This window comes from Lingula anatina, chromosome 2, assembly GCF_051362555.1.
Source record: "Lingula anatina isolate TDL-2025a chromosome 2, LinAna3.0, whole genome shotgun sequence".
Lineage (NCBI taxonomy): Eukaryota > Metazoa > Brachiopoda > Lingulata > Lingulida > Lingulidae > Lingula > Lingula anatina.
In genome coordinates, this window is record NC_141768.1 from 40,197,734 (window position 1) to 40,224,916 (window position 27,183).

At 33.8% G+C, this 27,183-nt stretch overlaps 1 protein-coding gene across 8 annotated transcripts; it reads left to right on the forward strand.

The window, feature by feature from the left end:
* The first annotated feature begins 31 nt into the window (after positions 1-31).
* Positions 32-26,472, forward strand: LOC106178793 (mitogen-activated protein kinase kinase kinase kinase 3). Of its 8 annotated transcripts, XM_087003686.1 has the most exons (29): positions 32-269; positions 1,061-1,118; positions 6,108-6,198; positions 7,144-7,208; positions 7,487-7,590; positions 8,179-8,221; positions 9,047-9,119; positions 9,710-9,904; positions 10,150-10,231; positions 10,545-10,658; positions 10,993-11,074; positions 11,279-11,331; positions 11,795-11,884; positions 12,121-12,152; positions 12,929-12,967; positions 14,808-14,870; positions 15,521-15,560; positions 15,963-16,214; positions 16,649-16,690; positions 17,099-17,183; positions 17,494-17,573; positions 18,540-18,600; positions 19,585-19,690; positions 20,793-20,955; positions 21,530-21,627; positions 21,891-22,033; positions 22,998-23,090; positions 23,523-23,649; positions 23,991-26,472. In XM_087003686.1, exons 1-29 carry the CDS (start codon positions 168-170, stop codon positions 24,076-24,078), a joined length of 2,664 nt encoding a protein of 887 aa, XP_086859812.1. In that variant the 5' UTR covers positions 32-167; the 3' UTR covers positions 24,079-26,472. The 8 variants fall into 8 exon arrangements, with proteins under 8 accessions (XP_086859812.1, XP_086859814.1, XP_086859813.1 ...); XM_087003688.1 differs by lacking the exon at positions 14,808-14,870; XM_087003687.1 differs by lacking the exon at positions 12,929-12,967.
* The last annotated feature ends 711 nt before the right edge of the window (positions 26,473-27,183 follow it).

Genomic DNA, 27,183 nt, shown 5'->3' on the forward strand with positions numbered 1-27,183 from the left:
TTTTTGTTTCATTTTTGGTTAGGGGCAGGTATTTCCCATCGTGCAATGCGTCTTTATTTACCGGAAGTAGAGTTTTAGGATGGAGAAGAAATCAAGATGAGTAAAAAACCTTTTAAAACGTAACAAAAGAGCACTTATGTTTTAATTTTTGTATAAAGGACACTAAAATGTGCGCTGCTGGACACTTAGATATCTCCAGAAGAAACCCCCAAGATGATTTTGAGCTTATTCAACGCATTGGAAGCGGGACCTACGGTGATGTGTACAAGGTATTGCTCTGACTGAAAATTTTTGGCGAAATTGAAAAGATGCATACCACCCTAAGTGTCGTTGCCTCCGTTATTTGTCCTTCCAGGAATCTTGAGTGAAGCAATACGGAGCTTTAAGAAATCTCACAATTTTACTCGGTTAGATATAATCTCTCCTCTCAATACACCCCTTTTGCCACGGATTGGTTGTTATTGAGTTATTTGTCCCTTTTCCCCTCAGAATACATTTATAATTACGTTTCCCTGTAATTGCTGTTTAATGCATTGACGGACATGTTGAGCTGACCCCCACCCTCCACATATAAATCATTTGTATGTATGTATTCATTATATTTTAATTTGGAAACTATCAAATGATCTCACACCGTGTCAGGCCCTCCCTAACACATCATATCATAATAATATTTTCATTTTCTCTGTATAATATTACCTTTTTGTTATTTGGTTCTGTTTTTGTGTTTTTTAAGGTGAGCAAATAATGCTTGTAGCAAATTGCCACCCTTGTATGCAAATATTATTAAATATTCTTTCTTGAACTAATAAATTTTATATGATTTTTACTGACCAGCTTATTCCTTGAATTTTGAACCACATGCTGTAAGCCATTAATATTATGAATTCTTTATAATGCATTTTGTTTAAAATCCCATTACTGGTCCCTTCAACATGCTTTATGTTTTATATATATATGTATTAAAAAATCATAGAATATATTTTGTATATATGTTTAATATTGCTCCATTATCTCTTAGAGTGATATCAATAATATGTTTGAATTTGTTTATTATTAGGCAAGAAACATCGCCACCAATGAACTGGCTGCAATCAAAGTCATCAAGTTGGAACCAGGTAAAATTTCAGTAACCATCTACCATTAGTTTGTCTCATTCTTGTACACCATTCCTTATCAAATATTTTCCTGGTGTATCTTTGATATCTTGTAGAGCAGGTTTTCTGATTGTGTTTGGCAATATTAAAAAATATGCTAGTGTGACCTAGGATTTTGTTAAAAATAAACACAAGCACTGAGATATCAGTATGATAACTTCATTTATCAGCACATTTATAGATTCTTCAAAGAATGCTTTCAACTTCTAGGAGGCAGCAGACTTGCTTATATACATTAATAGATTAAACGGACAATTGTCTAATTGACTTCATAAGGTCATCAGATAACAGTGGAACCACCATGTTGACATAGAATTACAATATTAAAGTCTCACGTGATGCAATTATCTGGACATCTGGGTGTGCCAACAGCTTAATAATTGTAATTTTAAAACATAACATTTATGCTTGACCTTTTAATAGTGACATGATTCTAGCACACTAAGTGAAGTATTTTGTTGTTTTTTTTTTCATTGTGAAGCTATTAAGATAGGTTATACAGTTTCTAACAAAAAAAAGGTCCATGTGACTTGACATGTTTGTCTGAACCAAACATCATGTTTCTTTCATGTTTAAGAAAAATATGAAAAGATTATGTGGATCAATATTGATATTTTGAATATTTCTGAGATGCTGTGTGTCATTTGAACCAAGCGAACTGTCTGTTACACAAATAGTCTTACTAGTACTACATAGTATAAATCTAGGCTGTCCAAGAGGTAACTGTGCAATGAGAGCCATGTCTTGTATGATCAAATAAAATTTTACTGTTCAAGTGTAAAACAAACTTCATATTAAAAAGGTAACATCAGTGATCATTATAGATCAAATGTTGTTCTATATTACAATGCATCAATATGCAACTGTGTCACCCTATTTATCATGATTGTGTGATTCTCTCTCTCTCTCTCTCTCTCTCTCTCTCTCTCTCTCTCTCTCTCTCTCTCTCTCTCTCTCTCTCTCTCTCTCTCTCTCTCTCTCTCTCTCTCTCTGTGTGTGTGTATGTTTGAAAGAAAGAGAGATTATGCTTAAGAATAGCGTATGTTCATATTTTTAATCATCTATCATAATTAATGAACCAGTTTACCTCATTTTTGAGTCCAGAAAATTGCATCAAATATTACTTGGATACCATTGATCCAGTCTAGCAGAGCACATAATAAATAGCAAATATGATCCTTATTGATGGGAGTTTATGGGATTGAGAAGCAGTAAGTCTTGAAATATTGTATCTAGAATCAAAAGCCAGGCTCCAGGCTCCTTTTTTGCAGATTTTCGCGTGCCGTTTTAAGATCAATGCTTTCTAGTGTACAGAAGTCATTGTTCTGGATTAATGGGGAAACCATGCCTATGTGAGTCCCTAGATCAATCCCAGCAGCATAAAAGTGGCAGGAAAAAAGATCAGGGCATTTTATTAAATTAGCAACCATATTGTAAAGATACCCTAGTGAACTTATGATCTTGAATTTATAAGTTCAGCTATTTCGACTGATATAAATAAATCATAGTTTTAAACATTTATGTTTTGTGTGTGATTGTAATGACTTGTTGATTATTTTCAGCACTGTGGTATCATATTCTAAAAACAGCCTTTTGTTCCTCTGAATTTGTACTGAGTATTTATGTTGGCATTTCTAAAATTTGATTTATTTATTTTTTCTTATCATAGTAAGTAAATCTTGTTAAAGTGCCAATATTACAGGCTTCAGTTCTTGTTTTGCTCTCTGCTTAGGTTACAGTACGTGATTTCTTGCAGCAAATTTCCATGAACTAAATGGTCGTGGCTAATATAGTTGCCAGCTGAGTCATGACTGCATTATTTGGGGCTGTATCAACTGTTTACTACATGAGCCTCATCATTTGGCCATTCTGCAGAGCATTTTAAACCTGATTGTTTTTTTTTAATACCACATATACCTTGCCCCCATTTTGCATCATAGGTTTAAAAGTGAGGAGCTTTTTAAAGGCAATATTTTTCACTGCTTTGTGAAAGAAACATTCTATTCTACAATGCACTTGCCTAAGTGGATGAAACAGTTTCTTAAACATGAATTTGACTGTGTATTTTAATGTTACCTTCACATAACATATAGGTAAATATATGAAATATTCACGTGATGGTTTATGACATATGACCCTTTCCTTTCAATTTACTATTTCTGTTCATATATTAAAGAACAACACTGTTTATCCCAGGTTGTCATGACAATAGACTAAAGACACGAACATTTATTATAACAGAGAAGCTCTGCAAGTACAATTGTCAGTGATGGTTAGTGTTAGATAATCCAACATTTGGCAACATTGTTTCACACCCAAAGACTGTACTGTGTGAAGGTATCCTGCCCGCATTTGAAAAGGTGTTTTACAATGGAAACTTGGGTCTTGAAACTAAATGAGGCAAAGTTCAATGTATTTCTTCACTAACAGTCCCTTTCATGTTCCCTTGTTAATTCTACAAGTTCTGGACAACAGTGACCTGACAGTGAACACTGTAACATCTGTCTGACATGCAGGTGCTATCAGGTGTACTAGGTGTATTACATGATTCAGGTTATGTGGGAAGAAACTGATCTCATAGTAAGAGCTGTATAAGAGGCAGATTAAGCCAATATTGTTAGCAGTCCTGGTGTGAATGGTACCTTCAAGCTTCCTGGTTAAGTGTATAGATTTTGTAACCCAGAGATAAATGATAGGTTTATTTTAGATGTGAGGATGATGTATAGAGTTTGATTCCATATTACTATTATGTGTGTGCATGCATGCATGCATGTGAACGTGTCATTTTATCGATGTTCCAAAATCCAAAAGGTTATTAACATTGTTTTTATGTTGATTTTCTCTCTCTCTCTCTCTCTCTCTCTCTCTCTCTCTCTCTCTCTCTCTCTCTCTCTCTCTCTCTCTCTCTCTCTCTCTCTCTCTCTCTCTCTCTCTCTCTCTCTCTCAGAATAAAAATCCATAATGCTTGTCAGATTACTCATCAAATAAAATCAGAACATATTGAATAACTGTGATATTATTGATGTCGGATTACCCTGCACAACATAATAAATGTTGACATATTTGTGTTAACAATCACAGAAAAGTCAGTTGATTATATTGACAGAATAAATATATTCTGTCAAATAAAATTCCTTTCCAGATACTTATGACAGCCATTTGACCTTGGGATTTCCTTGAATTAATGTGTTAGGTTTAGAGTTTGGATTTATGTTGAGCTGTGTGTATAGAATTCAGTAGTTTTCAGTCCTAGATAGTAACATCATTCATATGGAGCATGAAGAGATCAAAATGGTTTGTCTTTATGGTAGATCCAGAATACCAAGGGATGGGGATTTCTCTCTCCTTCCCTCCCTCCTGTATTTGTCTTAATAAAATTTAGAAAAAAATATTATTAAATTAGGGAGTCCAAAAGATGACCCAGTCTGGACTGTTGCCTGGCTGTAATTCCCTGGTGCAGGTTGTTACTGGGTATTGTGTAATTTTGATAAACTTAATTTCATATTGCAAAGAACAGTTGTATGTTGTACTAATTATTGTGTTTAATTGTGTGTGTGCCTGTGTCACATCCTTGGTTTTAAACATGGTCTCAAGTTTATACATCTAGATATGAAGTTGGTCAGACAGAACATATGCTTCCCTTTAGAAGCACAGCACAAAGATTGTTTAATACCAGTCATGTTTTTATTATGAATAATGCTGTAAGGCATTGTCCAACATCATGAACATGAATAATAAAGCTTCTCTGTGTGTATTTGACCACTAATTCAGTTCAAGATGCTTGATTTTGATCCTGTCTGTGAATCATCCAAGCATTTTCCTGTGCAGGGCAGGTAGAACATGACCCCAGCTATGGAATGCATTCATATTGAATCACATGACAATATTAGCATTGTACGGTCTACCTCATATCATATTATATCAACAAAACTTCGGGCATATTTGAAGATGCAATTTAGATGCAATTTTGAGCAAGACAATTTGGCACTTCTAAATTTGTTCAAAAAATTTTTTTTTCATATTTAAAAAATTGATGATTAGGGGTAGTGTAGAGAGTATTTGTCAACTTTTTTTTTTTTTTTTTTTTTTTTTGCTTTTCCTGAATTTCCCTTAATTTTAAATACTCCCTGAAGTGAATTGCAAGCTTAACCATGTTACAGCCACAGGCTTGTGTTTGTTATCTTTCATTAAAACTCTCAAATGTCAAGGAAATTTGTTTTCTGGAATATGTTACCATGACAGGTGTGGAAGTTTAGAGCAACATACTTTTAAAAAATGCATGCCTGTTAGTTCCTACTTCACATTAATCAAGAGTGCTAGTAGGTATTGCATGTGGTCTTGAAAAATAATCTAAAAGTTCTGGAAAGAATTATACGAGATAATGGACATTGTAATGTTTGGTTTCCTGTAAAATTACTATTATGCATATATTGGAATGTAATGGTCATTCATGACTTATTATAAGCTTACTAGTAAAGAGTACATATGCGTAATTAATACTTAAGTTAATGATATATGTCAGTGCATTACTTTCCCAGAATTACTGATATTCTAATTATAACAAGAAATCTGGCATGTCTATCAACGCAACTCAATGACTGTTATTTAAGACTCAGTGTAATACTTTATCCAGGATTATCAGTATCCTCATAATAACTTGAAATCAATGAGTTTAGACAAAGTGGTCCAAACTTGGTTTTAAGTGATGCAATCACAGCTCTTAAAGAAATGTTTTGATTGATTTTTATTAACTGACTATCTTGAAAAACCATAATCATAATGGTCTTATTTATTTGTCAGAAATGGAAATGTCCCCTAGATATATTTGCTCTGTATATAAGTGTTTGTCATGGTTGTTAAGAAAAGTACAAAATGTAAGTCAAAAGGACAAAAAAAACAACCTTGTATATTAATTGTAGTATTTATATTTCCCATATTTATCTTCTCCAGGAGATGACTTTGCAGTTATCCAGCAGGAGATAGTGATGATGAAAGAATGTAAACATCCCAATATTGTGGCATATTGGGGAAGTTACCTGAGGTAAGAATCTTATTTTCAAAATTCCAGATAATAATTTTTTAGCTGTGAAATCTTTCAAAGATCGGAACATCACCTCAAAATATTAATGTACGTACACGATGCTGTCTGTACATATGGCTATCACCTGTGTCTGTCTTTGTCATGGGAGTTAAAAGAGAGATGTGCACCTTTCTTGTTAACACAGTAACTGGATAGCAGTATCTCCCTCACATCTTTAAATTGTCAGGGATGATTCAGTGTTAAAGACTGGATTGTCAGAGTCCCATCATTTATATGTTGCTGTATTGTTTTGTCAGTCTTCATGTTTAAACTTGTTGTCTGTATACTGTTATGTGTGTCAGCTCTAACTTGGCTTGGGTTTGTTACATCTGGAATTTTAACTGTTACTTGGATTGGGGTGTTTGGGTTCTAGTAGGTTCATAATGGAAATATTGATTGAATATTATGGGAGCAGATGTGCCTGGAAGAAGGAAGTAGTCCTCATTTAATGCCCTGAACAGGTTTCCTCCTTATCATTCCATATGACTATGACAGCCTGTCCTATGTATGAGTTATGGCTTGTTTTTTCAGTATAGGTAGTGCAGTAATTTATCATCTGTGATCAAAGTAGGGAGATACTCTTCTCATGCTTTGCTGGATCGTTGTTTATTTGTTTCAACAACTAGGGCCTTAAGTGCTATGTAGTCACCTTAAAACAAATTGCAATGCACCAAGTTGACTGACAACAAGATCCGAGGTGTGTATGTGAAGTCATTGGTCAGAATATGCAATGCCCCTTATCCCATCTAGATTGCGTTTTTGCTGTGTTAAAAAAGAAACAGTACTTTAAGCTTCAGGCACCAGAATTAGGTAATTATGTAGTCTACCCAACTGCTACACATAGTTAAGAGATATGATATGAGAGTTTTATCATAAATCTTATGATTGCTGTGTTGTGTATTATAGGAGAGACAAGCTATGGATATGTATGGAATACTGTGGAGGAGGGTCCATGCAAGATATATATCATGGTAAGATTTATGACATTTCTCAGAGATATTTATACATGAACAGCATTTCTCCATTGAAAGTAAAAATAAAAAAAGGAAAGAAAAGGGAAACATTACATTAGTAAAATCAATGATACAGAAATAGATATGATAGAAATTGCATCTTTAAAGAAAAAAGAAGAAAATTGTTTTTATACTTTTACATATTAAGATTGTAGAAACATTGCTGGATTTGTGGCTATGCTTCAGAAATTATGTATGTGGACGACAATTTATTTACTGAATTGTCTTATTTTCAGTTACTGGTCCCCTGAATGAGTCCCAGATAGCCTTTGTGTGTAGAGAAACTCTGAAAGGGTTACACTATTTGCACAATCGAGGGAAAATGCATAGAGACATCAAGGTAACCTGATAAGATTGCGGAGAATCCCCTCTTAACACTTAGCAAATTAGCTTGAAACTCTTGTTAAATGTTTGTTCCTGATGAAGGATGTGTATTTTGTACCACCTGATTGATTTTTGTTGTAGGAGATAAGATAGCAGTACTCTTTTTACATTATTTATAAAACTTATGATATCACACTTGAAGCAGGGTTTATAGGCTGGTTTGTGTGCTATCAATTACAATCATCTTTTATCAAAACCTTGATATTGGATCTGGTCTTTATTTTGTAAAGGTTATCTGATCAAGAAGTAGGATTACCAATGCCTTTATATTACTTACCTCAGATCATGTTTCTTGTATTTCCATAGATGCTTTTGTAAAGGAATTACCATACACTGGCTGTACCTAACTTATATTAAATTATGTATCTTTATTATTATGTTATTATTGATAAGTTATTTATGCCCAAGAGTCCAGAATTGTCTACAAACAAAACAAATATTTCTTTATATTTTCTTGCTCTCACAAATATAACTTTATTCTTATTATTTTATTTTCTCATTACCCAGAAAATATGTTGATGACATCATTCTTTTGTCCTTGTAGGGTGCTAATATTCTGTTGGATGATGATGGAGATGTGAAGCTAGGTAAGGACATGTTATTAGTGGTATTTGCCTGATTTATACTTCATCCATACAATATCTGTAAGGGCAATCATCAGTGAAAAAAATGGTGATAAAATTACTTGTAGATATTACTTCTCAGCATGTTGAATTATTATTATATTAGAGTTTTTAATAAAGTGACAAAGAAATTATTTTGATAAATAGTTATGATAACCAGACCTTGCATTTCCACTGTGGCTGTAGTTAAGGCTTTTGTAATAGGCTTTTGCTGTATGAGATATTTTTAAAATACCACTTGGGTTAGTCATATTTAAACATGCTAGTATCCTGATTTTGTCATCAGAACTAAATGTTATGATATGGTTTTATAATCTGTGCCTATACTGATATGACAAACTGTATGGTTACACCTCTTCATTGAATGAAGCCAAAGCCTAGTATGTTCCCATGCAAGTTTGATTAGATTATCATATTAGCTACAAATAGCTGCCTTGATTGCATATTGATTTACTGGTATTGGATGAGTTATATCTTAATATTAATAGTATTTTTCCTGTGCATGAATAACTCTCTGAAAAGACACATAATTTAATCATTGTGCATTTTATGAGGTTGCATAAAATCATTAATTACTACTTTTTGCACAAATGTTTTTGCATGTATGACATGTATGTGTTACTGTATTTTTATGCATTTCTGCACGTATGTTTCTGTGTACACAAGTTTCTGTGAACATGTCAGTTTATACACATATTTATGTGCATGTGTTACCAAGTTCATATTTAAATGAATTTCATATAGGTCCCTTTGTGCCTTAATATGATGTACCTTTGCTGGTTCTTTCAGCTGATTTTGGCGTGTCTGCACAAATCACAGCCACAATCTCCAAAAGAAAATCTTTCATAGGCACCCCATATTGGTAAGTTATGTAATTGGAAGAATTGAGCCAGATCTTAATATTCTTAAAATAGAAAGTATTTTTGTATAAAGACATAATTTATTGTTTTTATAAGGTCCACATCAGTGCCCATGTACATTATTTTGAATCTATTTACTTATTTGTTATGTTATTTTTGAAACATATTATCTGTAACATCTTCATAATCCAGCACAAAAACATTAAAAAATTGTACAGATAAGAAATGCCTGTTCAGTGACCTTCTGGTTTTATTGCGCAGTCGGCAGGTAACCAAGATTTCTAGGAAATTGGAAACGACAACAATCTTGAGGCTGTTATCTTATCCACTGACAGTGAAATGATGATTATTTAACAGCTTTTTCTAAGAAAAAAATTGCTGCTATTAAAAGACAAAATTGCAATTCGCATCCACTTTTTCTAACGAAAGACAAAAGATAAAGACATTTTATGTATGGAAATTGAACAGACTGTTAATTGATTGTTTTCTGATTAAGGTCGAAGAATTGGTCTTCTGCACTTGTCTTTGTGTAATAAGTGATTAATTCAAATGGAAATGAAGTAAGGGTTATGTACTTTTATTTCTCTTCCAGGATGGCACCAGAGGTGGCAGCCGTGGAGAGGAAGGGGGGCTACAACCAACAGTGTGATATTTGGGCAGTAGGGATTACAGGGATCGAATTTGCTGAGCTTCAGCCACCTATGTTTGATTTGCATCCTATGAGAGCTCTGTATCTCATGTCCAAAAGTGGCTTCAAATCACCCACATTGAAAGATAAAAATAAATGGTATGAAAACACTAAACATTGATTTAAATGTCAGGTATTAAATATGATTGTTTATGTTCTTAGTCAGAGTATTAAATATAGATTTAGATATTTAGATTTTATCAGGATCAATAATTTTTCATTAGTGGTTAATAAAAACAAAAAAATACTAAGTGTCACTTCCTTAGGTGAAGCATACAAAGAGCATGGTCTAATTCCATTTCCTTCACTGATACTAAAATTAATATACCCACTGTGTTTTACAGGTCTCCCACATTTCAACACTTTATAAAAGTGTCTCTTACAAAAAATCCCAAGAAAAGACCCTCAGCTGGAGAGCTTTTACAGGTAAAACTCAGCACTGGTATACAGGAATGTCTGTGTAGAGTTAGTGGTTAATTCATTTTGAAGATATAATATTGCAGTAGACTTAATAAGATGACATATTGTTTGAATTGCTGCATATATTTTTGTGAATATGGTTTCCACTCATGATATCACTGACATAAAAATCAAGCAGTGTCTATTAATGTATATTTAACTTAAAAACTTTTACTAACAAAGTTTTGTGAATTCCCATATAGCGTTTGTTTGCTGAAATGAACATAAATTCGAAACAAAAAGAAGCAGAAAAATAAGACTATTGACTATCCTTTTTCAGCATCCTTTCCTCCAAGGGGATTTAACAAAGAGGTTATCCAAGGAGTTATTACACAAGTTCCACAATCCAGCTAATGCAATCTACCAGGACCCAGCATTAGATGCTGATGAGGAGGCGGGTATTTTTTCTCTTGTCTCTGAGTGCCTTGTGTCTTCTTTATTAATGTTAACTTTTGTGGCTTTGTTTAAGTATTGAAGAATGCTTGAATAGAGCTGTGTCATAATCTGGATAGTTATTTAGTCAGAATTGAAGTAAATACTGAAATAATGAATGTTTAGTTGTAATTACTTTAGTTTGTAGAATGTGAACATTACATACGAGCTCATGTTAGAAGTTAGATTACATCATTTCATGTACAAAATAATTTCAATTCCTGTCCACAGTTTCTATTAATAAATTGTTATACCAAATGAGAAAAGCCCTGTCTAATTACAGTTTTCTGTTTCAGATGTCATTGGATGTTCCCAGACGGATTTCATCAAAGAATGACAAGGACAGGGAGAGAGCCAAGTCCCAGTCGGAGACTGACAGTGAGTACATATGCTGCCTCGAAAAACTGCTGAAAAAGTTTTGTTTCCCCACAACTTAGAATTTGACTGTATTTTGACCACATTCTTTTTGCCACTGTTGAATGTTTGGTTCTCTGATTATTATTATTAAGAGTTTATTCTGATCTTATATTGGATGAATAGAGCAGAGTGAAATTAAACCACATATTTGTCATTTTTCTGCAGTTGGCAACTTGAACTTAGAAGCACCCCTAGTGACAGATATAAAAGAAGACCAGGTAAGCTTGTTAATAGAATTAACTTGAAAATTGCAAGAAATGATCACATCACTGTGGTGCCAGAATGTAAATAATTGGGTCCCGGTAAATGTTATGTTCAGGGAAGGGTGTGTTTTCACATTTGAAAAATCTTTTTGCATGCATCTTTTTAATAAGGTAAATGCTACATATATATTTGTATGGAACATAAATGTTGGGTTTCTTACTATCTCCCTTAAGACAGACATATGGCCAAACACATGCAGTATGAATGCAAAATAAAAAAAAACATATTATCTCAACTTATCTGTGTAGTTCATGTAGTTCATATAGTTCATTTGAAATTTCATAACATTTTGTTATCCATGTCCGGAGCTGGTTACCATACCTCTAACGTTTGTCGTCCCTGGTATGTTTAACTCCCCCAACCCCACCCTGTAACATTAACTGGTGTAGTCTTAGGGGTGTGGTGTGTATCTTGTAGGGTGCGTCTGGGTATGAGGTGGTGGAATCCTGGGGGTTACAACCAGAAGACAGACAATCTGAACCTGTAGATGGAGAGGAAGAGGAACAAGTATGTGGCGTGAGCTTGTATTAACAGAAAGAAGAAGGGGTGTTGTTAATGAACACACTTCGAAAGTGAAAATAGTTAAACAGAGCTCATCAGTTGCGTCATGTTGCATTTCTCAGAAGGTCTTTGATGTTTAAATTCCATGTTGAGCTATCCTGTCATCTGGTGAGTGATCTCATCAACTTTTTTTATTACAATACATTTAGTTCCGTTTTATAAGATCATTTCTTCATTTCCAGGGAGAAATGGAAGACTGGAGAGATGAAGATAAGTAAGTATGAACTAATGCCACTCATAAGAGGCAGGAATGCACTTCTTGCTAGAGCCCCCCCCCCCCCCCCCCCCCCCCCCAAAAAAAAAAAAAAAGTTGAAAGAAACATAGAAACTCTTTGTATTTGACTGTGTATCCAAATTGATTATATTATATTCAAGACAATTGTCATAATGCATGGATAGATTTCAGTTGTTTATTATGCAAATGAAAATGATGGGAGTCATAGCTGATGCATTTTAAAGGCATGAAGTTATCTTCTCCAGCTTCCGTAGAGTCTTTGCTATACTTGGGAGTACTGTTGTTGTAACGTTATCATGCTGTTCTTTGTGTTGAGTATGATACAGGACATCATGAATATCATATTTTAGATTTAAAGATATTCCCATAACTGTGAAGATGTTTTCAGGTAGTTCTGTTAACTTTGCGCAATATAATGTACAAAAGTGCAAGATGATATATTTGAGGTAACCTGAAACCATAGGAAACTTGATGTTTGCTCTGAATTCTTGATCTAAGTACAGTATTTTTACTGGTGATGTCTTATTATGTGGTTGGGGAATTTCTGTATAGCCATACACATTATTAAAACCATAATTTTTTAGATATTGTGCAAACTTCATCAGACTACCTAGCCTAAGTCATGTAGGAACCCATCTTTCAATTAAAAGAAGTAGAAATATTCTGGCCTTGCTTGATTGATTGATTGTGTAAAAAGTAACTTGTATTGTTTCATTGTTGTTAACTCTTAAGTTTGGTGTTATTCCTTTTGACAGCTCTCTGTTAGCAAGTGTCAATGAGGAATTACTCCAAAGGTAATGCCTGGACTTTCTGTTTACTATCTCTCTCTGCTTCAACTCTCTGACCTTACTATTGGGGAACAGTGGTCTTTGTGGTGTCACGTATTAAGATGATAGTTAACTTACATTTTATTTCCTTTCATGTGAATCTAAACTAAACATTTGAACTATTTTGATTCGGTTATATTTGATTATCTGTGGTATTTTTTAAAAATCAATTTTATGTATATAACTGAATAACTGTAGAACTGTTCATCTGTCATTTTGTACATAGTAAGGTCAGTTTTGTCGTAAAACAAATTTTTGCAATGGTTTGGAAACTAAGTGCTTGCACATTGTGAATCTAATTCTACTAATTCAAGAAGTCAGCATTGTGCTTTAGATATTGTTGTGGTTTGCATATTTTGCAAGTTTATTGATTCTAAGTATCCTCATTCTTGTGTGTTATCATGTTCACTCTCATATAAAAAAATGTCATTTTCCTAATTCTTTTAATTGCTCATTATTATTGATGCAAATTTTGCAAAATTGTTACTGTCTTATAAACATGTCAGTCACATGAATAAGGATCAAATGACATGTATGCAGTTGTCTAAATTAAAATTATTTTATCATGTTGTCAAGGATGCAGAATTTACCTTTCTTAGATATTGTTTTGTTTATTTATTCCTTTTATAACTTATGGGGCTGCCTTCAGGGGAAAACTCCCTTTACTATAGGTGTTCCTGTTTTGAAATTATTATATATATTATAAGATGGTCTCATTAATTTGAACAAGGTTTTTTTTTTAAGAAGAGCCCCTGGTCTAGTTGCATGTCAAATGGTGGAGGTCAAAGAAAAACATCTTTCACGTCATTATCTTCTTAATTATTGATATTTCCTATAATGAGGTTGAGATGACACCAGGAAAGCTCCTCTGGGCAAAAGATGCCTGCTTTTGTTGTTGCACAGTGCACAGATACATGTATGCTGGCATACACTAACACATGCCTTTATGTACCGAAACATGGATGTGTGCGTACAATCACACATGCCTTTGTGCACAGATACTTGTATGCTTGCATACACTCATACTTGCATTTATGCACAGATTTATGTTGGCATACACTCATACATGCCTTTATGCACCATACAGAGAACATGGCAAGTTTGTCACTGAAAGTTTTTGACACAAGAGGAGTGCATGAATTAATGAAAATTTTAAAACTGGGATTATTTTATCAGTTGATTTTTTTTTCATAGTCAATCAGTAGAAAATTTTCATTTTTAGACACAATTGGTTGCTATTTTATCAACATTTGATAAAGATTTTACATGCAAGTATCAACTTAGAATAAGTTGTAATTTGATGATATTGCCAAATGGAGTTTATTAAGTCCCACTGAGTTGCGCTGCTTTTTCAGACTAAACGATCACTATCACACTTAAAAGGCTGCCTAACTGCTTTTCTAACAGTTGTCATTAATAATAAACAAGACTGCCAGACTACTGAAACTTTCTAGTGTAGTATTTGCTGGTCTGAAATAGAGAGTTTTCTAAATATCTACTAATATTTGCTTCATGTTATGTTATCTGTAGATGTAATTGGTAAACCTTCTTTGGATTTCTATTTCATTTTACAAATATCTGTAAACATTTGATGCCGAGATGCTCACAACAAACCACAAAATACTTAGTCAACACAGAAATTTTAGAATTTTTTTAAAAGTCTTATTTAAAATTGGTCTATCATGAAAAAATTGATGCTGTTGAAGACAATTTATTGTTATTTTGGAACTTGAATCTTGATGCATTTATGCAATCTTAACTTTCCTTTAAAGTTGTCTTTATTACATGCATTGTCTTTGTCCACTAGGGGGCATCGCAGTAGCTTGATCTCGCCAGACGAAGATTTTGACAATTCTGAATACACACAGCAGTAAGCAGTTCCTTGGACTTATTTTTTTCTTTTCTAAAAGTGTTGTATTTGGTTATGTTGGTCATCTGTATTATGGTTTTGTTGGTCACCCGTGTTAGAATTTTGGTATTTGGTCAAGATCTTTTATGATGTGTTTTTATGTGAGGCTTTACATGCTTTTCAAAGCACTAAAAACTAATACTAGATCAGCACCTCCAAATTTGTGCTTTATTACCCTGTGTCTGTTGATGTTCATTTGCAGTATCATCTCATCTCCTTACCCATGCTGTGTTGACCTTTGTTAATGTAATGTTTGCTGTTACGTCTTTAAAAAGCTATGCTTTCATTTTCCCCCAGTTGGATGTAGCTTAGACCTAAAAATTCTGAAATAATGCTATTGAAAAATGGTCAATTTGTCTTTGTGATATGTGATCTATTTCCTCTTTGCAAAGTCCAGGCATTCCTCTCAAGCATGTGTGTAGTATTTTTTGTCAACAGCAAGTTTTTTTATTGCTATTTGATAGTCAGTCTTTATCCTTGTAGTAGTAGGGATATTGTACCTTACCAAATCCACTAGGTCCTAGTTGAAAATATACACTGCTTCTTTGTGTAGAGTATGTTCACCATATTTTAGAAATAGGAATTGAATATTTAATTAACTATTATTTCAGGGAGACATTGCCCATGGGAGCACCACCAGTGCCACCTAGGGTGAGTGGGAGTTTCTTTGTCTATCAGGAATATCAAATAGCAGATTGCGAATTAACCAGTTGGTACATCAGGGTGTCTCAAACTGTATCAATTTCTTGCTTGTTTTGCTGTAAATCACCTGTTTTGTATCTCATAATAACACATCTTATTTCAACAGGCAGATATATATAACATACATGCCAATTATAGTTACACAGAATTTACTTATAGAAAAATATATATAGGTTTTTCCTTTCAAATTGGCTCTATCAGGAAAGTTTTTTTAAAACTTGATTTGACAAAAGATCTTAAAAGCTGCTTATGTAGCTTGAATGGCATTTAGTTTTACTAAATGACCGTGTCACTGAAAAAAAATGGAAAACAAGTGAAAAAAAGCTATAGAATTTGACGTTTTCAATGCAGCCACATACAGAAAGAAGCCGAACACAAAGTACAGGCAGTGAGGAGCTAACAGAGAATGGTGGTCTAGATGGCATAGTGGACTACATGAAGACCTTGACACCTGGGTCTGGACTCCCTGGAGAAGGTGGTGAGGCCCCCCCTGCTCTTCCTCCTAAGACTCGTACTGCCAATGGTAGTATTCCCGCATCCGAGGCCTCCCCGGCCCCACAGGTACCGCCCAGGAGACGGCCTGGAGGAAGACCATTACCAAATGTAAGCACAGTTGGTTTAACTCATTCTGCCCCTTAAATCTTGGCTGATTGATTTTAATACTGTTGAAAAAAACTTGAATAGATTTTGATGTAGTTTAATATTATGTATCTTCAGATTTGTAATTTTGATTGGGAATTGAAAGAAAGTCAGAATAGAAATATTTTTAGAAGAATGTTTTAGCGTTCTTGTATTCTTATCTTGAGAGGGAGCTCATATATGAGCTTAATATATTAAGCCAGTTTTTCTTTTTATTGTTTTTGTATGTTTCATGTTGGTGCTATTTTATAATGACTGTAAATAAGAATTCAATTTAAGTACCTGATAAAGTTATGTTAGAAATGTAAATGCTATGTAAAGTATCGACATATTGTGAACTTTTATTCCTTATATGTATATAGGAATTTTTTTGTAAACCTGTTTGACATGTTTTTCAGAGACCAGTGAGCAATGGCCTTCCACCAACTCCCAAAGTACATGTGAGTAGCTTCTGCTTCAGTGATATTTAGCCATGGTTTGCAAATTCTTACCCCAAGCGACACAATCAACCTAAAATAGCTCTATTTCTGCCTTCATAATGTGCTTAATTATGCTGTGGTAACTGAGTTGAACTTTTAAACGTTTCACGCTGTGATCAGAAAAGAGATAGTTTTGTCCCACATGAATACAGAAACTTGATTTATTTTTTCTGAGCCTGTGAACAAGATGAGTGCAGTAATTGGGGAGTGTCTTTTGAAATTACTAATCCACATTCTTTTGAATAATACAGTGTGCCTCTAATATCTGTAAACTTTCAAAATATCAAAGACTATTAATTATTATATAAGATTCATTCTGCACGGGATGTTATCTATATCTCAATGCTGTGGGTTTTGTTTTCTTTGCAGATGGGCGCATGTTTTTCAAAAGTTTTCAATGGATGTCCTTTGCAGATCAACTGTTCTGCTAGCTGGGTACACCCAGACACAAGAGGTGAGTCTTATTAAGACAAAAATGCATTAAATTTTTCAGTTTTGTTTTTTCTAAATTTGAAAAATTTTAAAAAGTGTAATTATTTATTTATTATTGAAATTTGTAAAAAGAAATAAAAAATTATTGTCTGTGAGCTTGTGTAGTAGCAAAGCCAATTTTCGTCTTAACAGGAACAAGGCTGAAGTTTTCCAAATGAAACATAAGCAAATGTTATGAAATATGGCAGCCAAAATGAAATATAATATATCTGAAGTGCTGATTAACTGTTGTTTGCAGCATATCATTCCAACTAGCTGTTTTGTCATTCCAGATCAATACATCTTTGTTGGTTCCAATGCAGGAATGTATATGCTCAACTTGAATGAAATCCATGAAGGTTCAATGGAACTGGTAAGATAGTGGTTTGAACTTGAGTTGTTTTCATGTTAAGTTTCATTTGGATGCACTGAATTGAAAACAAGCTGTGTCACTTGAGTAGGTTTATCAGGTCTTCTGTTAGCCTCTGTTTTCCATAATTGAAAATGTCTAAATTGGATCTGATGACCTTTGTGATTTGGAAAGAATACCCTTAACATCATGCTCTAATGTTCTGAAAAGATTCATATTTTGCCACCCACACTAAATTTTCAAAATTACTTACTCTCAGAAAAATATATATAATTTCACAGCAAGATATATTTATATTGGTTATTCTTTAGAAGGTACAGAATTTGGTTGATTCCAAATGATGTTTCTTTTACATCAGGAAAGTGCTCCATTTATACGTCTTACTAACACTGGGTCTGGGGTAGGGTTATTTTATTTTACCCAATTTTAAACCAGTAAAGTTTAAATCAAATAACAGAACAATGTCTCTAATTCCAAATTTTCAATTAAAATTTTTAAAAGCTCTTTTTAAGATATTAGATTATCTGCCAATACACTTTTTATTTAAATATTATATTATCTGCAAATATATTAAAACCCCTTTTTTCCAATCTTTAATCTTTAGTAATAATAAGAATAATCAGCATTGTATATAAATCTGATTTGTAACTGTCATCAAGAATTTATTCCAATTGACCTTGACCTTTACAGACAATTGTTTCCACTGTACCATTCCCATTACATATCATATGATAGAATTTGATTAAGTAACTTATAAGTTCATGTGACTTTGGTAGTTACCAAACATTTATCAGAGAAGACAGGAATGTTATTTTTGTCCTGTCATTTTTACCAAGTATAAAAGAAACACGATTATTGATTCTGTTCCCTTTGTGTGAGATATAAGAGAAGCCCTAGAGCAATCGATAAATACAGCTAATTTTGAGCCACATTGAATCATTAGCAAATACTTTTTTTCTATCCCCACAGGTGCATGCAAGGAAATGTACATGGTTATATGTGATAAAAGATGTTATGATGTCATTATCAGGTGAGTCGTGTCAGCCAAATAGCATGTTTGTGCATTCCATTTTAATTTTTTAACAATGGTACCACATGTCTTAAGAAACTTATCTTTTGTTATAAAGAATATATTGTCAGAGATTTTGTTTGCAAATATTTAAATGGATTCTTGTCATTGAATTATTGATAACTATCTCAGCCGCTCACAATTTACCAATTCGTCTGGAGTTTTAGAATTTGAAAGAATGTAAGAGCACTGAGCAAGTGTAAGGATATTGTAACCCTTTCTTATCATCCAGATACGGAAAATGATGTTTTTTCCCCACATCTATTTATTCAATAATAAATGTACTGATTTAAAAAGATGAAAAAATCCTTGAAAATATAAAGTGTCTGCATTTATTTTTCTTGTTGCAATATATAAGCATTGGCAAATCAAAGCATTTAATCTTCACTTTAACACCTTTCTATTTTGAGGTGAAATAGTAATCGGTATGGGGCGTAACTTCATCCCTGAACAAGATTTTATCATGAAAATTGGCAGAGTTGACCACGAGTGTATAGGCTACAATCCTGTGCCGTCATTTTGGTTTAAACATTTTTATTATAAAGTTATGCGCACCTAATTGCAGATTTTCGTATAACAAAGGCATTATTTTGCTTTATCAATGATAAAATCTGAACAAGGACTTCTAAGAAAAATCGCTGGCAGGGTTTTGGAGTACTAGATGGTGTCATTAAATCCGCGTTGAAACACTGATCGTGGGTGCTCAGGTAAAGCAGAAATTTGAGAAACCAATTCTGCAGTTTTTACCCCAAAATCGCAATTATGACGTCACCCGTAAGATGACGTGTAAATGTTAATTAATTTAGTCACTGAACACTATCGATTACCCAAAAGAATGTATGCAAGGCAGTAAATAAAGAATTTTGGGTGAAGGGTAAATACTGTTTTATAAGTCTGTTATGGTTAATAGTCAGTTTTTATAGCCACTGTGATTTTTTTCCACAGGCAAAACTCCTCAGTTATTTCGCCATGACTTGGTGATGCTGGTGGCCAGGCAGTCCCACAGGTTGTCTTTGCCCATTAACAAAATACCTGAAAAATTAGTGCCAAGGTAAGTCAATCTCTTCTTCTTCGGTGTTCTAGGTTATTTTTCCGTATTTTCTGTTTCACAGTTCAGACCCCTATTTCACAAAAACTGTCACAAGTCAACTAAGGTCAAGGAAGCTATAATTTAACATTCTTTGTGAAATGCCTGTAGTCTGTTACAGCAAAGTCAGCCTTGGTTAGTCCACCAGATAAGTATAGTCAACTAAGGATTTTAGATTCTTTGTGAAACAGAGGCCAGGAGGGGATCAAAGGTGTTAACCTGAATTTTAGGGAGTTGACCAGATTCTTTATTTCTTATGGTAAAGTTGGTGATATGAGTTCTGTCTTGGCTACAGGAGACTGGTTAGAAGACTGTCTAACTTAATAACCAAAACAGCTATGCAGGAAGCTATGCAAATTGATCAGCTATATTTCATTACTTCGTTCTGTAGAATCTGCTTCTGGCAAGGCCTCTGGTAAACTGTTCCTTCTGTTGTCCCTTGGCTGTTATGTAACTTATTTCTTTACATCTCAGTAGACAGCATGATCATATAAGGACTAACTGAAGCATGTTTCTTTGCTTTGTGGAGAGGGGGGAATCACAGAAAACGTGTTTTAGTCATGTTTCAGTGTTTTGTTTAGAATCTTTGTAGCACACAATGAAGATTTTAAATTGGCAATACATTGTTTTGAACTGTTTTAGCTTTGTTTTTTTTTTTTTATAAAAAGAGGTGGCTTTAGAATATATTGGAAGAGTGCACTTGTACCTATTTCAAAAGGTCATGTAAACTGGCATGGGATTCACTTGGCCTTGTTTTAATTCTTGTTTTTTAATCAGTTAACATAAGTTTTCTTGGGAATAAAGCAAGTGTAAATAAAACAAAAAGTGGGGAATTGTTTTGTCCTCTTTCCAGGAAATGAACTTTTTTCCAGCTGATTCCAAGGCACTGAAGAACAGCACTTGGCACAACCACTGGAATATCAATTTCTTGAATCAGCTGATGTAATGAGGATACAATATTTTGCTGGAAAGGTTGTCATATAGAGTCCAAACAACTTAAGTTGTGAATCAGATATAACCAAAATTAAATGTCAAACTAATGTTGTTTTTTTGGTTTTCTTTTAAGAAAATTCATCCCCACAACCAAAGTCCCCGACACCAAGGGCTGCTCCAGATGTTGTGTAGGGAGGAATCCATACAATGGGTACAAATATCTGTGTGGTGCTCTCCCCAACAGTGTCATCTTGATGCAGTGGTATGATCCACTTAACAAGTTCATGCTATTGAAGGTATGAGTAACAACATCTGGCCTTATTTCAAAGTATTAAAACTATTCTAGTGACTAAAATTGTGAAAGCTTTTTCTGAGAGCTTTGGCCTGTATGAATGGCCTGTATCGTGCTGACATCTATGATATATAAGATATATGATAAGTTCTGCCTTTTTTGTTGAAGGGTGGACTGTTATTGAAGCTAAATAATTGTATAGATATATATAGATATCTAAACAATCCCAATGAATTGAAAAGAAAGTTGAGGATCTGACCATTTATTTATTTTATTTATTTTATTTATTTATTTTTTATTTATTTTTATTTTTTTTTTTTAGACTTTTACTTCTCAAGTGTAATGATAATAATTTATTCAGCTTTTAATGGTACATATTAACATTGTTTGTTACATATGCTGCTTCTAATGCTACTGTATATTTATTTACCTATTATAATACCATTCATGATTCCAAGGAAGACTCTTTCTGTATTATAGTGATAAGATGTAGATAATTCTTAGCTCCTACAAAAATATCCCTTAACCCAGTTGCCTTTGTTGTCTAAAATACAGATTTTCATTCTTTGATTTCAAAGCATTTTGACAGCAGCCTTCCTTCTCCTCTGAAGTGTTTTGAGATGCTGATCACACCAGAGCTAGAGTACCCAATGGTGTGTGTCGGAGTTAGCAAAGGGTAAGTGACAACAAGTGATAAGTTAAGGATATGTGATAAAGTGTAAGTGATATTTGGTGATAAGTAAAGGATAAGTGATAAAGTGTTAGTGATATTTGGTGATGAGTAAAGGGTAAGTGATAACTGGTGATACGTCACTGGGAATATCATGGCTGTTTCTTGGGAGAAAGATGGACTTGGTATTGGTGAAATACATCTTAAATTCACATACATTTTAAATGGTCTGTAAGATATTGTAACGTGTTTGTTTTTTATTTTCTCAGCACTGATAGACACCTGCACTTTGACATCATCAACATGAATTCTTCCTCAAGTTGGTTTACAGAGAAAAACCTGGACAAGGAACACTTGGATTTGGTCAATGTAACACAGCTGGAAAAAGATACTATATTGGTGTGTTATGAAAGTAAGTGATGATACCCCTTTCCAAGTTTAAACTAAAATTTGATTTTTTGGTTTCTGCAGTAAACGTTGAATGTATAGAGAATGATTTTAGTTTTACAGCTCTTATCAGCATTTTTCCTTGTGCTCTGCAATTCTAAGAAAATATGAGGAATTTGCTGATTAAACTATATTCAAGTCTGTGTTCTCATGTTCTGAAATCTTTAAACAATTTTTTCATCAAAAGGCTAGAGATCTTCAGTTCTTTATTTTTAGGCAGACGTAATAAAGCCTGGAACTGATAAGGGATGACTTTTATGAATTTTGAGGAACGTCTTTGAAATTAATTGTGTACTGATATAGATTCTCCATTTGAAGCCCACATATATAAATTGCAATTCTTCATAACTTCAGCCCTTCTGGAAATGAAAATGAATAGTTATTAGAAATGGGTCTGAAATTGAATAAAAGATCAATCCAGGGAAAGCAGAACATGGTCCAGATAAACATTCATTAAGTCTGCTTGTAATGGAAATATTGGCACTGTTATCTAGTCTAGCATTATATCTCTTTGAGATGAAATGAATCTTTGTGCAGTGATTTCTCTTGGCCTTTATTTCATACAAATTCCAAACCAAAAGCATCTGAACATGATAGGTATTTTTATCAATACTTGGTATTTAGTAATAATGAAGTATTGATAAGCTTTTTCAAATGTTTTTATTGATCTATAGATGGATGTGCTTATTATTGGCAAATAGAGCATTAACTTTTATAAGATGTTGTACATTTTCCATGATTTTGTTTATGAATTTGTATTTTGCATATTGAAAAAAGGTTTGTTCTTTTTCAAGTTACCATGAAAACCAGACTCCAATCTCATGACAGTATTGTTGTAAAGTTAAGGCACTGCCAGATTTGAATATGGTATTAATCATCTGTTGCAAGAAATTGACATTTACAAAACCAACTTCTATTTTTTTTTACAGATTATGTGAAGGTTGTGAACATGAATGGAAAATTAAAATCTAGCAGAAGACAGGCTGCAGAACTTCATTTTGATTTCCCAGTTGAAAGCTTAGGTGAGAGATTTGTACTTTGATTTGATACTTTATCATTACTGATCACTTACCAATAGGTCAAAGTCATAAATTGTATAGGATCTGCCTCATTTTTTGCATATGGCAAAGCACACGTTTCTTTTTGCTAGTCATATCTCTTTTTGCCTTCCATCAGAAACTGCATCATGACCCGCATAGTATTTCAAACTTACAGAATTTATAATTAGGATTAAAATACATTTTGGAAGTTGTTTATGTTTGAATATTTCTTTTACAAATTTTGGCCTTTACAGTTGAAGTTATGAACTGTGTGTCAAGCCCTGAAATGAAGGATTCGCTGTATTAATTTATCACTCTTCCATGTTCACGCTGTGAACATTTTTCTGTCCAGAGGTTGGCTGCTGTTGGCTTGTTTTAATCAGAGGTGATATTTTTTTTTTTGTTGTGTTTCAGTGTGTCTACAGGACAGTGTTTTAGCCTTCCACAAGCATGGCATGCAGGGCAGAAGTTTCAAGACCAATGAAGTCACACAAGAAATATGTGACAAGTCCAGAATTTTCAGGGTCCTGGGTTCAGATAAGTATGTGGACGGCATTTCTACAGTGTTTTATTTGGTATTATGATCTAATGAAAATGTGTATATTTTCAGTATTATATTTCCATTAAATAGAAAAAGAAGGTATGGAATGTCAACATACATGTAATCATTCTTCTTATCAGCTTCTATGACAGTCTGTGTTTAAGTCAGTTTGTAAACCTCCCTGCTTATCTATTATGTTCAACTGTTTGTGATGACGCTATAAACGAAGTATTTTACGCAGCCTGTATTATGAACATACCTTTTCAATAGACTCAGCATGGATGCTCATCCGCTCATTTACACTTTGTTTTTACTAATAATTGTTTTACTCTAATTACCAGGGTAATTTTACTAGAGAGCAGGCCAACCAATCAACCAGACACCAATTCAAATTTGTATGTCCTAGCTGGCCATGAGAACACTTACTGAGAGAACTGGAAGAGCCTTTGCCCTTGAGTTCATTTGCTTCTGTGGTTTCTATGGAAACCTTAAAACAACATCAATAACAGATTCCCCTGTTGTACACAGTCAGGAAGATTCCTCTCCAGTGGTGAATAACGTAATAGCTAAAAGCTGAATATAATGAGAGAGAATGGCTTAATAAATTGTATTAGTCAGCAGGTGTTTGTTTTGAGAGACGTGATCCCCCCAGAGGCAGGCTTGGGGCAGACATGGGTGCAATTTCATAGTTCTTCTTGATTGCAGCACTGTTTAATTAAATTCATTAATAAACAATGGAATCACTCAACAGATGAAGAATAATGAGGTTCAGGAGTTGATAAGAAACTGGAAATGATTTTAATATGAGTTGCTGGTAACAGTAAGCAGAACATGTTGACAAGCCTAGTACCACTGTTGCTACTTATGTCAGAGGGAACACCAGTTTATTTGAATGCATACAACATGAGATGTTGCCCATGTTTCCATGTGGTTTCCCAAGCCAAATTGGACCTGACCCAAGGGAGCCTGTTGGAATGAACGCTGGGTTTCCCAGAACCATTTATAGAAACAAGTGTTCCTGTGTCCGTGGATAGCACATGTTGGTCTAATTCAATCAATTGTCCCCAGTGGCGTATAGAGCCATTTTACACAGCTTTTCTTAGCTGCAAAATAATTAATTAGTACACCAAGATCAGAGGTCAGAATTGATTTGGCATTTATCATTTATGTATGAGATAGCCGGTTTGAACATAAAGTACAAAAAATAGTGTCATATGTGCATTAGAGACACAGCTGCCTTTTCATTTTATGAGTAATACTTTACAACTCATTGGAATTATTTTGGAAGAAAGCATGTATCTATGTCACTTGGATTTCTTATACATGTACAAACATGCTAATAGTGAAAAGATGAACTTTACAGTTGTAACAAATGAAAGCATTGTAGATTGTTTTTTCAGAACGGTATGCTGTCCTGTCAGTCAGTCAAACTGTTACTTAAATTGTATTACTGAAATCAGATTGGTGCGTTAACTGTAATCATTTGTTTTCTTTTGATCAAGATGTATTCATAGCTTTACACACAAAAACAAGTAATTAATAACTGAGATAAGCAGATATATGTAAATATTCTCATAAATGTACAATAATGTCTTACAGGCAACAGTTAACATATTCACTATATAGGTGAATTCTTTTGTGCACATTTATTAACTATTATGGAAGGACTAAACTGGCAGAGCATGTGCAACTATTAACCAATATGTGATCACCTTAAGGTGCATATTTGAAAGGTGCTTCTCAAATGTATTGTTTGACACTAAGTCTCATGGATTTGAATGGGAATTTTTAATTAAAAACAGTGTCCTATAACTAGTCTTTATTATATTGCTTGTGTCCTGCAAGTCGGTGTTATCACTCTCTCTCATTCTCTCTCTCTCTCTCTCTCTCTCTCTCTCTCTCTCTCTCTCTCATGGTATACAGTTATTGAACTAAAATTATTTGTTTTCTATTAAAAGCATTGTATTTAACACTTTTAGATCTAGAATTTTTATGCTCGCGATGATATGGAACCATATAAATGAATTATTAGGATAAGCTTGTGTCATTGTGTCAAACAATACATCATTCACCCATTTCAGAATTAACCCTTTCGTAAATGTGTTTTAGTTGTAAATAATATTCATTTGATGAAGATAATGTAAAATCACTAGTCTATATAGTCATCACAGACTATTGAATGGTGGAATACAGCCTTAAACTATTTATTCGTTCTGAGAGTTTATTATATAGATTTAATAACATCATGAAGATATATCCATGTGCTTGCATGGGTTTACTTTGATATACAGCTATTTATTCATGCAATGCTTTTTTATTTTTTAACTTTGTCAGAGTTTGAATATCTTCAGTTGATGGGTAAATTGTTTTTGTTCTTGTGATTGCTTTAACATAGCATAAATGCCCATATGCTGTTAGCAAATTATATATTCTCATGCCCGAGATAAGAGGTTGGTTGTTCATGTTGCCTCAGAAAATTGCTTCAGATTTGGGTTTCCACTTATGCTAATATATGGTTTAATTTTTTTGGAAGACCAAGTCGTATTGTTGTGCTAAGTAGCATAAAGTGTGTTTTTGATGGAGAGGATTCTTCATTCATAATGGAAACCCCCCATTGCTTATCGGCCAGGTCTGAAAAATTGAAACCTTAAAAGCTAAAGGAAATTGATACCTTTCTATGGTATATTATTGTAAGGTCCCTGAATCAGTATTACTACTCTCCGTACATCTATCCTTGGTAAACAACGTTGCACTGTGAAACGCAATCTGTAGCCTTCTTTTATATACGTTCTGTATAGAAATAAAATCATGAATTGTCAGTTATTGCATGTGTTTCATGTTTGTATCCGATGCACGTGATATTTGCCCAATGCTGCAGGGACATCATCTATTCGTTCAGCATTAACGAGGTTCTATCTAAATTTGCGTCCATAATTCTAAATGATTCGATATAGGCAGAGTTGGTAGTAGTTTATCTCATGTAACACACTAAAACTTAATGGTGGAAAGTCGTCCAATAAATATCACCTAATGACATACTTTCAAGTAATCCCCAGTAAGGCATAGGTGATTAATATTAAGACGCCATTTCAGATACGTCCCTATTATCGCTTTTGAGTTAAAACCCAAATCGTTGGAAAAAAATTAAGAAAAAGTTTCTGACTCAAACCTAGTCTACCGACAAAAACGTACCGATCAATCACTACGGTAATAGATTGGATGGTCAACTTTTCAGAAATCGCATTGATAGGATGCTGTTGATTACTTGCACGTTCGGGATATTTGCATGTTTTTGTGGACTTTTTTATCTTGAATTTGGATATTGATAAATACGCAGTAAGTGGATAATTTGAACATGTTTGAAAGACTGGTTCTTTGAAGCATGTTTTTTCGTTGTGGGTTTTCGGAGAAAAACGGTTCTTACTTGTGCTTTGGCGTAAGAAATGGTATTTTCACACCGTGACGTAATGTTGTTTATTTTTCCAGGCACAGAAATTGATGGCACATGGTGTCATTTTGACGTCACAACTACGT